This window comes from Aquarana catesbeiana, linkage group LG02, assembly GCF_042186555.1.
Source record: "Aquarana catesbeiana isolate 2022-GZ linkage group LG02, ASM4218655v1, whole genome shotgun sequence".
In the NCBI taxonomy this organism is placed as follows: Eukaryota; Metazoa; Chordata; class Amphibia; order Anura; family Ranidae; genus Aquarana; species Aquarana catesbeiana.
In genome coordinates this window covers 535,922,974-535,936,051 of record NC_133325.1, presented here as the reverse complement: position 1 = coordinate 535,936,051, position 13,078 = coordinate 535,922,974, and the positions used below count along the sequence as shown (strand labels likewise).

The following is a 13,078-nucleotide window of genomic DNA, read 5'->3' as shown; positions in this document are numbered from 1 at the left end:
AACCACCCCACCCCTTAAGATGCAACAGGCAGTGGACGGTGTGCGGGGGTGTTTACATGCTGCGGCAAGGATTGTAGATTCTGATTGAAGTGAGAATTGTAAGTAACACATAATAAAATGTGGCACTAGGCTATCTTAAATACAAGATAAATTACATCCAAAATAAATGTTCCTACAGGAGAAGCATAGAAAGGTTATACCTTGCTGCATGCACATCATAAAGATCCACTTTTTTAGGTTATTTCTTACCAGAAGTATTATAAAATAACAAAGGATACTGAAGACTACTTACCAGTCAATATTTCTTTTTGTACTTTAAATGCATCAATAATAGGTGTGATAATCCCCGACATAGTGCCAATCATACTTCCTAACCCAAGATTAATCAGCATGAAGAAAAACATAACAGACCAGAATGGAGATGCAGGAAAATGAGTCATGGCCTCAGTGAATGCAATGAATGCCAATCCCGTTCCTTGTACAGCCTGTAGTAACATGACAATAGAAAAGTTTATATTTTTTCACACTGAATTATCAGATATTAATACTTCCATGTGCTGTACTCAAGAAAATGAACAAAAATCTATACAAGTAAATGATTCATGGAGGAACTGGCAACTACACACTGATTAAATCAGAATTAACTCTGGTGCCTAGAACGTTTTTGCCATTTTTTCATCTCTTTTTTACTTACAGCTTTCAGAGTTTGCAAAAGACCCCCCAAACCATATATTTTCTAAAAGCACGTGACCAGTAGAATAAAAAGAAGGTGCTACTGATTTTTTTAGGCCTCACAATAGTTGCGCAAATGTTTATCAAATCGCTGTTTTCACTAAAAACACTTAAATCCTTATTTGTACACAAAAACAAAATGTAACTTATTAAATTCATGCTAAATTCCTACTAAAGCCTCGTTGACATGGGGTGTACTAAAACATGGAGGACGGGGATGGACAGGTGTTGTGTCTGTGCAGGCAGTCCCATTCATGTCAATTGGGACTGTGGCCGCTGCTTCCCAACTGACATCTGTTTGGGTGTAGTTGCAAACGCAGACAGTGTGAGTTCAGGGACATGCACCCACATGGATGTTAAGTTGGGAGCAGTGGCTGTGTCCATGCAGCCGCTGAGTTCCAATTAACATGAATTGGGACTGCCTGCACAGGAATGCATGGATCACCTTTAAACAAAAAATACAACTAGTGCGCAGGAGACCAATCTCATCAATAAAACAGAGGAAGCCGCCTACATAAGAAAGTGTACCCACACAACTCAAAAGATAATTCAGATAAATATATGTGGCGCTACCCCACCTAAAGTGCAATACCTAATGATCCGGGGGTAAGTGATAATTAAATATAATGGAATAAAATGATCAACAATACTAGCACAATGATGAAATGTAAACACTGACAGTGCTACTGTACAAAAAGGCAGTGAAGTGAATAAAGTCCTAGAGTGCAATGTACATGACAATGAAGACCATTTAAACATAGCAAGAGATGTAGCAAAAATAAGTGAACTACTACATAGAGAAATATCCAAAAATATTAATAAAGTATAAAAAGTCAAAATGCAATCCAAAAACGCATAAGGTGCAACTTAGTAGCGGCGTCCAAAATCTTCTACAGATAAAAGTGCAAGTGCAATAATGGACATAAATAGCAGTGTGCAACGAATGTGAAAACTAATGCTACATAAGCTATAAAATAAATGTCCAAAATAGAAACAGTTCAAACATGCATGTAGTGCGATTCCCGATATCAGGCCGGTGAAATCTTCTACAAGTGATGCAAAAGTGCGAGTGCAGTGAATAAACATATGATATCTAATGATATCTGATATCTAATAGGTTGGTCCGATCTTGTTCCGGAGAGCAGCAATAGTTTCCCCAGCCTCTCACCTGAAGTTGCGGCCCCCAATGGGCCGAATCGAGCATATACCAACAGGTGGTGGGATAAAATCCTGGGAATCAGCTTCCAGTAATTGCCCCAGCCCTCGGGGGACACAGATACACCAGCCGCAGCAGACACTCTCCCGTGTTCTAAAGATGTCCTCGGATGTTCTCAGATGGATGGTGGAGAAAGAAGAGATGGCTCCATAGTGCAGTAAATTCAGATATTTTATTTAAAAACAAAGTAGCAACTTACAAAAAGAATCAATGCGTTCCTCAATAAAAGCAAGGGCTTCCGGGTTCGGCCGTACCCGGAAGCAGCGGCACCTGACTCCTCCCTGATGGGTTGCATCACACGTGTGGTGTGGTGAGAGGCTGGGGAAACTATTGCTGCACTCCGGAACAAGATCGGACCAACCTATTAGATATCAGAAACTGGTTGTTACAGTGTTTATTCACTGCACTCGCACTTTTGCATCACTTGTAGAAGATTTCACCGGGCTGATATCGGGAATTGCACTACATGCATCTTTGAACTGTTTCAATTTTGGACATTTATTTTATAGCTTATGTAGCATTAGTTTTCACATTCGTTGCACACTGCTATTTATGTCCATTATTGCACTTGCACTTTTATCTGTAGAAGATTTTGGATGCCGCTACTAAGTCGCACCTTATGCGTTTTTGGATTGCATTTTGACTTTTTATTTATACTTTATTAATATTTTTGGATATTTCTCTATATAGTAGTTCACTTATTTTTGCTACATCTCTTGCTATGTTTAAATGGTCTTCATTTTCATGCACTCTAGGACTTTATTCACTTCACTGCCTTTTTGTACGTTAGCACTGTCAGTGTTTACATTTCATCATTGTGCTAGTATTGTTGATAGTTTTGTTTTGTTTATTCCATTATATTTAGTTATCACTTACCCCAGGATCATTAGGTATTGCACTTTAGGTGGGGTAGCGCCACACATATATTTATCTGAATCATGGATCACCTTTGCATTCCCATGCAGCCCCTGTGTCTCAATTAACATCAATGAGACTGCCTGCATGGGGGTTTATGGAACAGCTGCGCAGTCAAAAATGGCCTTGCGGACTTCCGGTTCCGGTGCCATATGAGGAAGAGCTAGGTATCCCCAGCTCCTGCCGCGTTCCTCATAAAACCAGCCACCAGCCTACTACACCCGTCAGCGCTTCAGGGAAACCCTCCTCCACCCCTGCTAGCCTGCGGGCACACATTTATTGCTTTCTACAGCCATCTTACACTAGACATGTGTGGTTCGTTTCGTACAAATCGAAAATTGGTACGAATTTCCGAAAATTCGTTCATTCGGAAGCATCCGAAATACGAATTTCTATGCTTCTGAATTGTATACGAAATATGAAATTTTGTTGACGAATTTCGGATCCAAATTCCGTTACAATGGAAACATGACTGGTGTTTTGTTGACCAATCAGAGGTTTTCTTCTGCTGCTGAGTGAGGGTTGGGAAAATTACCTTTTTTAATATGGGAGTGGGAGACTGGTACTGGTAGTCGATGGGAGATTCAGAATCGGACAAAATAAGAATGTTCATTAATATTGTTTTATTATTGTCATAATAATTGATGAAGTTAAAAACCCAGGAAGTCAGCACAGCACAGGGATGGTGGGAGCCCCTCATAATGAGCCCAGCACAAGAATGGTGGGAGCCCCTCATAATGAGCACAGCACGGGGATGGTGGGAGCCCCCTCATAATGAGCACAGCAGGGGTACAAACCCAGGAAGTCAGCACAGCACAGGGATGGTGGGAGACCCTCATAATGAGCACAGCAGGGATATAGCCCCAGGAGGAAGTCAGCACAGCACAGGGATGGTGGGAGCCCCTCATAATGAGCACAGCAGGGGTACAGCCCCAGGAGGAAGTCAGCACAGCACAGGGATGGTGGGAGCCCCTCATAATGAACATAATGAGTCCGACGACTGCCATATTCAGAAATGTTTTTTTGGTTTTTAAATTCATCATAATGAACGTTCGTAATTGTTACGAAAAGTTAACAAACCTAACAAAAATTCGTATTTCGTACAATCCAAATTGATTTTCGGACACGAATTACGAAATACGAATTAACGGCTAATACGGAACGGAACTAAACGGAACAAATTTATTGACAGCGCACATGTCTATCATACACACGAGCGGCATCCTCTGCGATACGGCGGCAGGCGAAGCCAAAATGGCGGCCACGCCGTGTCCAGCGGAGACAGTGCAGGCACAGCCACAACCACCACCACAGGTACAACGGCTGCTGATCCTGCCTCTCCTGCAGGAATAGCACAGGCAGTGGTTACACTGCTAGGCCCCACACTAACTGGCACTGTGGATGCCGCAGTACACAGGGGGCTGGAACAACTCCACATAGAGGTGCAGGCACAGAGGCTCACACATGTAGAGGAAAGGATCTCATCCCTGGAAGGTGAATCCCACTGCCACAAACAGGGATATCTGGGACAAACTTGACGATTTGGAAAATCGCTCAAGAAACAATTTACACATAATTGGGCTCCCTGAATCAGTTTTCACTACCCAGCACATGAATATCTGTGCAAAAGTTATTCCTGAGCAACTGGGTCTCCGCATACCCTGCACTATTAAACGGGCACATTGCATTGAGCAGTATTCAGAAAGCCTCACCAAACCTCGCCATGTCATAGTTAAATATCTCAACTATGCCAACAAGAATGCCATTATGCAGAAATTTCGCCGTACACGCTCTCTGTCTGTAGATGGCGCAAAACTATTTCTCTTCGCAGACTACTCAATGGAGGTAATGAAACAACGTAAAGCCTTCTCCCCGATCTGTTAAACTCTACATAACAACCAAATCCGGTTCTCACTAGCCTACCTGGCAATCCTCCATATCAAAACGCACAAGGGAGAACATCTCACTTTCACCTCACCTGACAAAGCAGAAAGCTACATCATTGCCTCGGGTATGGAAATGTAACAAACCAACTCTGCAGAGGCCTCAACTTCAGCGGCCTCTCCATCCGCACCACCTAAATAACAATGTAGCCCGACCAAGCCTCCATATAAATGCAGCCGATTCACTCAAAAGGAGGACCGCTTTGGAAATTGCTGAAAGGCCACAGAAATGCACTGTCACTGGATGTGCATGGGAGTCGGGTAGTATTACCCCCCTTTCTTTACCCCCTCTCCTTTTGTTCTCTGATTGAACTCTCTACTGCAATTAATGTACTAGCCAGCTGCTCTATTTATGTTCGATTGATAGATGTTTCAGTTACCACTAAGGCATTCTATTGCCCACACTTATGACCACCATAGAGGCTCCTGCTGCTTGTCAAGCTCCACTGCTCCCCCTTGAAATGGCCCACGAGTTGAGCTTTCGCTCCTCAGAACCTGCCCCTTTGTCCAGCCTGGATATGCTCCCTCCCTACCTCTACCCCTCTGACTATCCTTCCCTGCTACCCCCTACCCCCCCTTCTCCCCTCCCCCTCCCCATAGCCCCACTTTCTGCCCCCAGGAGAGGAGCTGGCAACTGGTGGGAGCTATGTTAGTTAGATGAACCTCATGTGGAAAAAAGTGAAGTCTACAATGTATGTTAGATGTTTCTTTCACCTAAATTTTGTTATGTTTTTTTTTCTCTATTTTAGTTCTGATTATGTGCTGATCATATTTGCCTGTTTTGTACCTATACCCTCAGGAGACTTACAATACTTTGCTGACTCCCAGATTGCAGATGCACTGCCTACAGGTGGGCTCCATTGCAAGCCTCCAACCCAATACATTACTTTATTTCAGACATGGCCTCTTCAACCGATGGGAATCACCTAAAGTTTGTCTCATGGAACGTTAAAGGGCTTCGTTCTCCAAGTAAGCGCATGTCAATACTTAGGCATTTGAAGCATCTCCAGACAGATGTGGCCTTGCTCCTGGAGACACACCTGTGCGCAGACGATCTAACTCATCTTGTGGGTGGGCACTGTATATGGCTCACCAGCAATTGGCCTTAAGGCTGGAGTGGCTATACTAATATAAAAAAACCTAAGACATACTATTAGAGATGTTAAGACCGATTCGACAGGCCGCAAAACGACCTTACACATGACCTTAGGCACCAAACAAGTTGCTATCACTAACATTTATGCCCCTAACTCTCCATACACCTCCTTTTTTCAAGACATGGTGCAGTGGGTACTAACTGCCCCGAGACCCTGCACTTAGTAGGCGGAGACTTCAACTCTGTCATGTCCACACTGGAGGACCGTACAAGTGACCCAACTCGCAGACCAGATAAATCTATCTCCCTAGCACCTGACTCTACCCTTCTAGCACAATCCATCGCCTCCATGCGCTATATAGACCTATGGCGTTTAACACACCAGACGGATTTGGAATACACCTTTCTCCAGCATCGATTACTTTTTTGCCTCCCTCGCACTTCTGTCTGCTTTATGCAATTCGGAAATCACCGACACCAGAATCTCAGATCACAGCCCCATTGCAAACCCTCATCTCCCTCGCCCACATGGTGCTTTCCTTCATAACTGACTGACAATGAAGACTTCCGCCACATGCTATATGAAGCATGGAATGAATACACCTCCACAAATGGAGCTCACATCACCCAATCAAACCTCTTTTGGGAAGCTGGCAAAGCTTTCCAAAGGGGGAAAATCATCTCCTATACCACCCAATTTAAAAAGCATGCCAGGCAACAATACAGACAAGCCAGCGAAGCTCTACGATCGGCACACGAACGCCTAACTCTGAACCGCACTCTTGATAACATATGAATGTGGCGGCAGGCTAAACGTACTTTTGACCTTTGGGCAGAGCAGCAGGAAGCAGCTAAAATGTCGTACTCTACTTTTCATTTCCACAAGTTTGGTAATAGGGATGAGCCGAACACCCCCCGGTTCTGTTCGCGGCAGAACATGCGAACAGGCAAAAAATTTGTGCGAACACACTAACACCATTAAAGTCTATGGGACTCGAATGTGAAAAATCTAAAGTGTTAATTTTAAAGGCTAATATGCAAGTTATTGTCATAAAAAGTGTTTGGGGACCCGGGTCCTGCCCCAGGGGACATGTATCAATGCAAAAAAAATGTTAAAAACGGACGTTTTTTCGGGAGCAGTGATTTTAATAATGCTTAAAGTGAAACAATAAAAGTGAAATATTCCTTTAAATATCGTGTCTGGGGGGTGACTAGTATGCTTGTAAAGTGGTGCATTTTTCCCTGTGTTTGGAAGAGTCCCTGCACAAAATGACATTTCTAAAGGAATAAAAGTCATTTAAAACTGCTTGCAGCTGTAATGTAATGTTGCCACCCCCCAGCCCATTACCAGGCCCTTTGGGTCTGATATGGATATTAAGGGGAACCCCGCACCCAAATTTAAAAAAAAAAGCGTGGGGCCCCCAGGCCCTATATACTCTAAACAGCTGCAGCATACAGGCGGTCCACAGGTTACAAACAAGATAGGGACTGTAGGTTTGTTCTTAAGTTGAATCTGTTTGTAATTTGGAACAGATACATTTTGTAAGTGTAACTCCAGCCAAAAAATCTATTTTTAAGCTTTTTGTATAACATAGGGAAGGGTTATCATCACCCCTTTAACATTTGTTTTGCTGCCTGTGCCCCTGTTCGGAAGATTTCACCTCATTTTCTGTCCCAATGACAATTGGATTTAGAAAATTTTGGGTTATTAGGGAAACAAGGATTGGTGATAAAGCATCAGTGGAGACACCTTTTTCCCATATTAACTCTTACAGGAGAGAATTTCGTAGGGGTAGATTTCCTCTCACTTCCTGTTGTCTCCCTCCGTTTCTAAGTAGGAGTCATTTGTAAGTCGTATGTTTGAAAATAGGGGACCGCCTGTATATAGTATACGGCCTGCCCTATACACTCTGCGGAAAATTGTCCCTTTGGTGTTGGTGGTACCAGAGCACTGTAAGCCCTCACAGTTATTCTTGGTGGGCGCTGGAACGGGCCCTGCTTTGAAATATTATATCAAGAATTGTAATTACGCTAAACAGTTAAACAGGGGCATAAAAATTGGGCCTTAGGCGGTGGCGATGGCACAACACTGTAAAGCCTCACAGATACTTTTATTGAGAGCAGCAAAAGGCCCTGCGGTGAAATATTAGATCAAGAATTGTAATTAAACGCCCATGTTAAACAGGGGCATAAAAATTGGGCCTAGGCGGTGGTGGTGGTGGCACAACACTGTAAAGCCTCACAGATACTTTTGTTTGAGCACAGGAACAGGCCCTACTGTGAAATATTAGATAAAAAATTGTAATTACACGCCCCTGTTAAACGGGGGCAGAAAAATTGGGCCTTAGGCAGTGGTGGTGGTGCCCTGAACCGAAAATATTTCTAGAAGCTATCATCATGAAGATTGAGGAGGAATAGGATTGCCACTCAGCATAATAGGATAGTCACTCAGCATATGCAGTCTTCAAGGGATCCCACATCCATAGAGAAATCAATCGGTTACATCAGCATCAAGTGCTTGGTAGCTGGTGATCCAAGACTGATTCATTTTTATGAATGTGAGCCGATCAACAGTCTGTGGACAGGCGCACTCTGTGATCGGTTACAAAGCCTTCAGCAGCACTGAATGTGCATTCAGAAAGAATACTGGATGCAGGACAGGCCAGTAGCTCAACTGCATATTGAGCAAGCTCTGGCCAGTGGTCCATCCTCAAGACCCAGTAACCCAGTGTATGTTCTGGTGTCTCCAAGTCTGATCTTGCCCCTAGATATTCCTGCACCATGTAATTCAGATGCTAGCGATGATTGCTGGAACAGTCCTGGGTGCTGAGGACTGAAGAATTGTCTGAAGGCATCAGTCAGCCAGCCACCTTCTCCATCGCTTTTTATGTGACTGAACGAAGCCTCAGCAACACGTTTTCCAGCACCAGGAAATTGTAACCTCCCAGGCTCTGCACAAACCTTTCTGCAAGGCCTCCCGAAGGTGTTTCATCCTCTGCTCCCTCTGCGAAGGCTGGATAAGTTCTGCAACCTTACCCTTGTAACGTGGATCAAGAAGGGTTGCCAGCCAGTAATGATCCCTCTCCTTGATACCACGAATCCTAGGGTCCTTTCGCAGGCTTTTTGCAGTATCAGGGAGGCCATGCAGCGTAAGTTTGCAGAGGCATTCGATCTTGAGTCCTCTGGGTCACTAAGGGTCACATGATCCTCAACCACCTCCTCCCAGCCACGTACAACTTCATGGGTTTCTGGGGACTGCAAACGATCCCTTGAAGACTGCTGCTGATGCTGAGTGTTATCCTCCACCTCCATGCTGACACAATCCTCCTCCTCCTCCTCCTCCTCTTCTTCCTGTGTGATCGGCGGGCCTGCAGGAATACTAGTATCTGGATAAGGGGGCCTTGAGAGGTAAGGAAGTCCTCCTCTTCCTCTCGCTGTTCTGCCTCAAGTGCCCTGTCCATTATGCCACGAAGCGTGTGCTTCAACAGGAAGACAAGAGGGACAGTATCGCTGATGCATGCAATATCACTGCTCACCATCCTCGTGGCCTTCTCAAATGGTAACAGGACAGTGCATGCATCCTTGATCAACAGCCACTGGTGTGGCCAAAAAAAAGCCAAGCTCCCCTGACCCTGCCCTGGTGCCATACTCACACAGGTACTCATTGATGGCCCTCTGCTGCGTGTGCATCCGCTGCAGCATTGCCAACGTTGAGTTCCACCTGGGGGGCATGTCACAAATGAGGCGGTTCGTGGGCAGGTTGCATTCTCTTTGAATGTCAGCCAGCCGAGCACTGGCATTATAAAATGACCACAGACTTTCCTGGCCTGCCTCAGGAGATTCTGTAAGCCAGGGTACCTGCTCAAGAACCGCTGCACCACCAAATTCAGGATGTGAGCCAAACAGGGAACATGGGTCAAGTGTCCCTGTCGAAGAGGAGGTTGGTGCCATTGTCGCATACAACCATTTCTGGCTGAAGCTGGCGTGGCGTCAACCATCTCTCAGCCTGCCCCTGTAGAGCTCACAGAATCTCTGTCCCAGTGTGACTCCTGTCCCCTAAGCAGACCAACTCAAGCACCGCATGGCATCTTTTTGCCTGAGTGCTTGTTTAGCCCCTTGAATGCCTACGGAGCACCACTGGTTCAGAGGAGAAATCTGCAGAGGAAGAGGCCACTGAGGAAGAAGAAGAGGAGGGGGTGGAGGAGAGAGCTGTGGCAGAATCACCACTAGCATTTTGGAGGCGTGGTGGGGGAACAAGCTCCAACAATACTGAACCCTGTCCTGCATCCTTCCCAGCTGCCAGCAGAGTTACCCATTGCGCCATGAAAGAAAGGCAACGTCCCTGTCCATGCCTGCTGGACCATGAGTCAGCAGTAATATGCACCTTACTGCTGACCGCCCTGTCCAACGAGGCCAAGACATTGCCTTCCACATGCTAGTAGAGAGCCGGAATGGCCTTCCGTGAAAAGAAATGGCATTTGGGAACCTGCCACTGAGGTACGGCACATTCCACAAATTCACGAAAGGAGGCAGAGTCTATCAGCTGAAAAGGCCGCAGTTACAGTGCTAGCAATTTGGCCAAGCTAGCATTCAGACGCTGAGCATGTGGATGGCTGGGACCGAATTTCCCTACCCCAGTTAATAGCTGGGGTAGGGAAATTTGCCTGCTAAAATCCGATGTTGGTGTACCGCTAGCAGCTTGGCCGCAAGTACTTGGGACAACTATTTCTTTACCTTCATTACTCTCAGTGCAGGTTTCTGAGAGGACTGGAGGTATAGTGGGGTTAGAGATCCCAGCTGATGAGGAGCAAGGAGAGGTCCGCCTTGTTCTTTGATGTGGGTCTTTTAAGTGCTGTTGCCAACGGACTGCGTGGGAGGTCGTCATATGTCTGGTCAAGCATGTGGTGCCCAAGCGGCTGCTGTTTTGGCCGCGCTTGATACGCTTCAGACATATGCAATGGTGCGATCTGCTGCACACGTGTCAAAAAAGGCCCACACCAAAGAACATTTTTTAAAATATGTGGGGAGTCAGCAGGGCCCTGCACCTGCTTAGATCTACGGTGTGCGGTGTGTCCTTAAGCTGCCCCTTGGAGGGCATCCTGCCTCGTTGGAGATGTGCCTCCTCCCTTCTATCAGGCACCCAAGTAGAGTCAGTGACCTCATCATCCCCTCCCTCCTTGTCACTGGAGCAAAATTGGCAGTATGCTGCAGCTGGGGGAACATGACTGTCAGTTTTTTGACCTTCTTGGGCACCCCCTCTCTCTCTAGGCTCATGTTACTCCCTTCTTCAACCTGGGTACCATCATCAGAGCCTTCAAATCGCTGCGCATCCTCCTGCAGCATGTACCTGACACTGTGGTCAAATAGTTCGGGGGACTCCTCCATGCATGATGGTGGGGCTAGGGAAGGAGTGACTGTTGACATGGAGCCGATGGAATAGGCCGCTTTGGCAGCTGCATTGGCAAGCAAACTACTCTGAGCCTAGGTGACAGAGAATGAGGATGAGGAGGAGGGCTTTGTTATCCATTCCACCAACACTTCTGCTATTATGGCTCAATAACGGCCAGCTGCAGAAAAAAAGGACAAGCGTGCCCCAGTGCACCGTGTCCACGACCAGCACTGTCGACTGTAGACACAGAGCCTGCTTGCCCTCTTTTAGTGGCCTGTGAGCGTCTGCCTCTCCTTGGTGGCCTTCCGGACATGCTGTAAATTTTGTTTAGCAAAATTACACTACACTATATTGTTTTCTGTGTACACCACCAGAAAAGTAGTAGCAAGTGCACTAGGGTTGCATGGTACAGTGTACACTAACAGAAGTGTAATAACAACTATGGGTGTACTGTATTGTGTACACCACCAGGAAAGTAGTAGCAACTGCACTAGGGGTGCACGGTACTGTGTACAACAACAGAAGTTTAACAACCACTATGGGTGAACTGTATGTATTGTGTACTGTGTACACCATCAGAAATGTAGTAGCACTAGCAACTACACTATGGGTGCACGGTACTGTGTACACTAACAGAAGTGTAATAATAACTGTGGGTGTACTGTATGTATTGTGTGCTGTGTATACCACCAGAAAAATAGTAGCAACTGCACTAGGGGTGCACAGTACTGTGCACCGGTACTGTGTACACCAACAGAAGTGTAATAACAACTATGGGTGTACTGTATTGTGTACACCACCTGAAAAGTAGCAACTGCACTAGGGGTGCACGATACAGTGTACACTAACAGAAGTATAATAACAACTATGGGTGTACTGTATTGTGTACACCACCAGAAAAGTAGTAGCAACTGCACTAGGGGTGCACGATACAGTGTACACTAACAGAAGTATAATAACAACTATGGGTGTACTGTATTGTGTACACCACCAGAAAAGTAGTAGCAACTGCACTAGGGGTGCACGGTACAGTGTACACTAACAGAAGTGTAATAACAACTATGGGTTTACTGTATTGTGTACACCACCAGGAAAGTAGTAGCAACTGCACTAGAGGTGCACAGTACTGTGCACACCAACAGAAGTGTAATAGCAACTATGGGTGTACTGTGTATACCACCAGAAAAGTAGTAGCAACTGCACTATGGGTGCACAGTACTGTGTACGCCTGAAGTATATTAGAAAAAGTACACCAAGAATGGCCTGCAGTCAGATATAGCTAAACTGGATACAGTGAAACGCGGCTGGCTCCCTAGTTACCTCACCTGACGAAATGAGCAACCTACTTGCAGAGTACTACACAGATCTATACGCAGCCGACGAGACTGATCAAACTAATGCAGAAGCTCTACTAGCTAAGATACGTCTGCCCAAACTTCAAAATGCACACCTAGAGGGACGCAATGCTCCTATCACCACTGACGACATCCGGCTGACAATCAAATCTATGACATCTGCCAAAGCCCCAGGCCCAGGTGGCTACACAGCTGAATTTTATAAATTGACTAACAAATTTATTCCTGACACCCTGAAGCATGTATATGCAGTCATGTGGGATGGGGGCCCCTACCTCCCCACCGGAACACAGGCACACATTAAACTGATATCCAAAAAAGGAAAAGACCCCCTATTACTGGGCTCATACCGCCCAATTTCCCTAATTAATGTTGATGTAGTGACCGGATGAGGATGTGAGTGCAGCGTCCTCTCACCTCCTATCTCCTACC

The 13,078-nt window shown here is 45.6% G+C and overlaps 1 protein-coding gene across 4 annotated transcripts in view; it reads right to left on the bottom strand.

Annotated features, from left to right (window-relative positions):
* SLC6A17 (solute carrier family 6 member 17) overlaps positions 1-13,078 on the bottom strand; it is a 1,431,819-nt gene that overhangs the window by 525,194 nt on the left and 893,547 nt on the right. For all 4 annotated transcript variants that reach the window (XM_073615860.1, XM_073615859.1, XM_073615858.1 and 1 more), the window contains one exon: positions 293-485. In XM_073615860.1, coding sequence (XP_073471961.1) covers positions 293-485 — 193 coding nt within the window. The remainder of the gene's footprint in view (positions 1-292; positions 486-13,078) is intronic.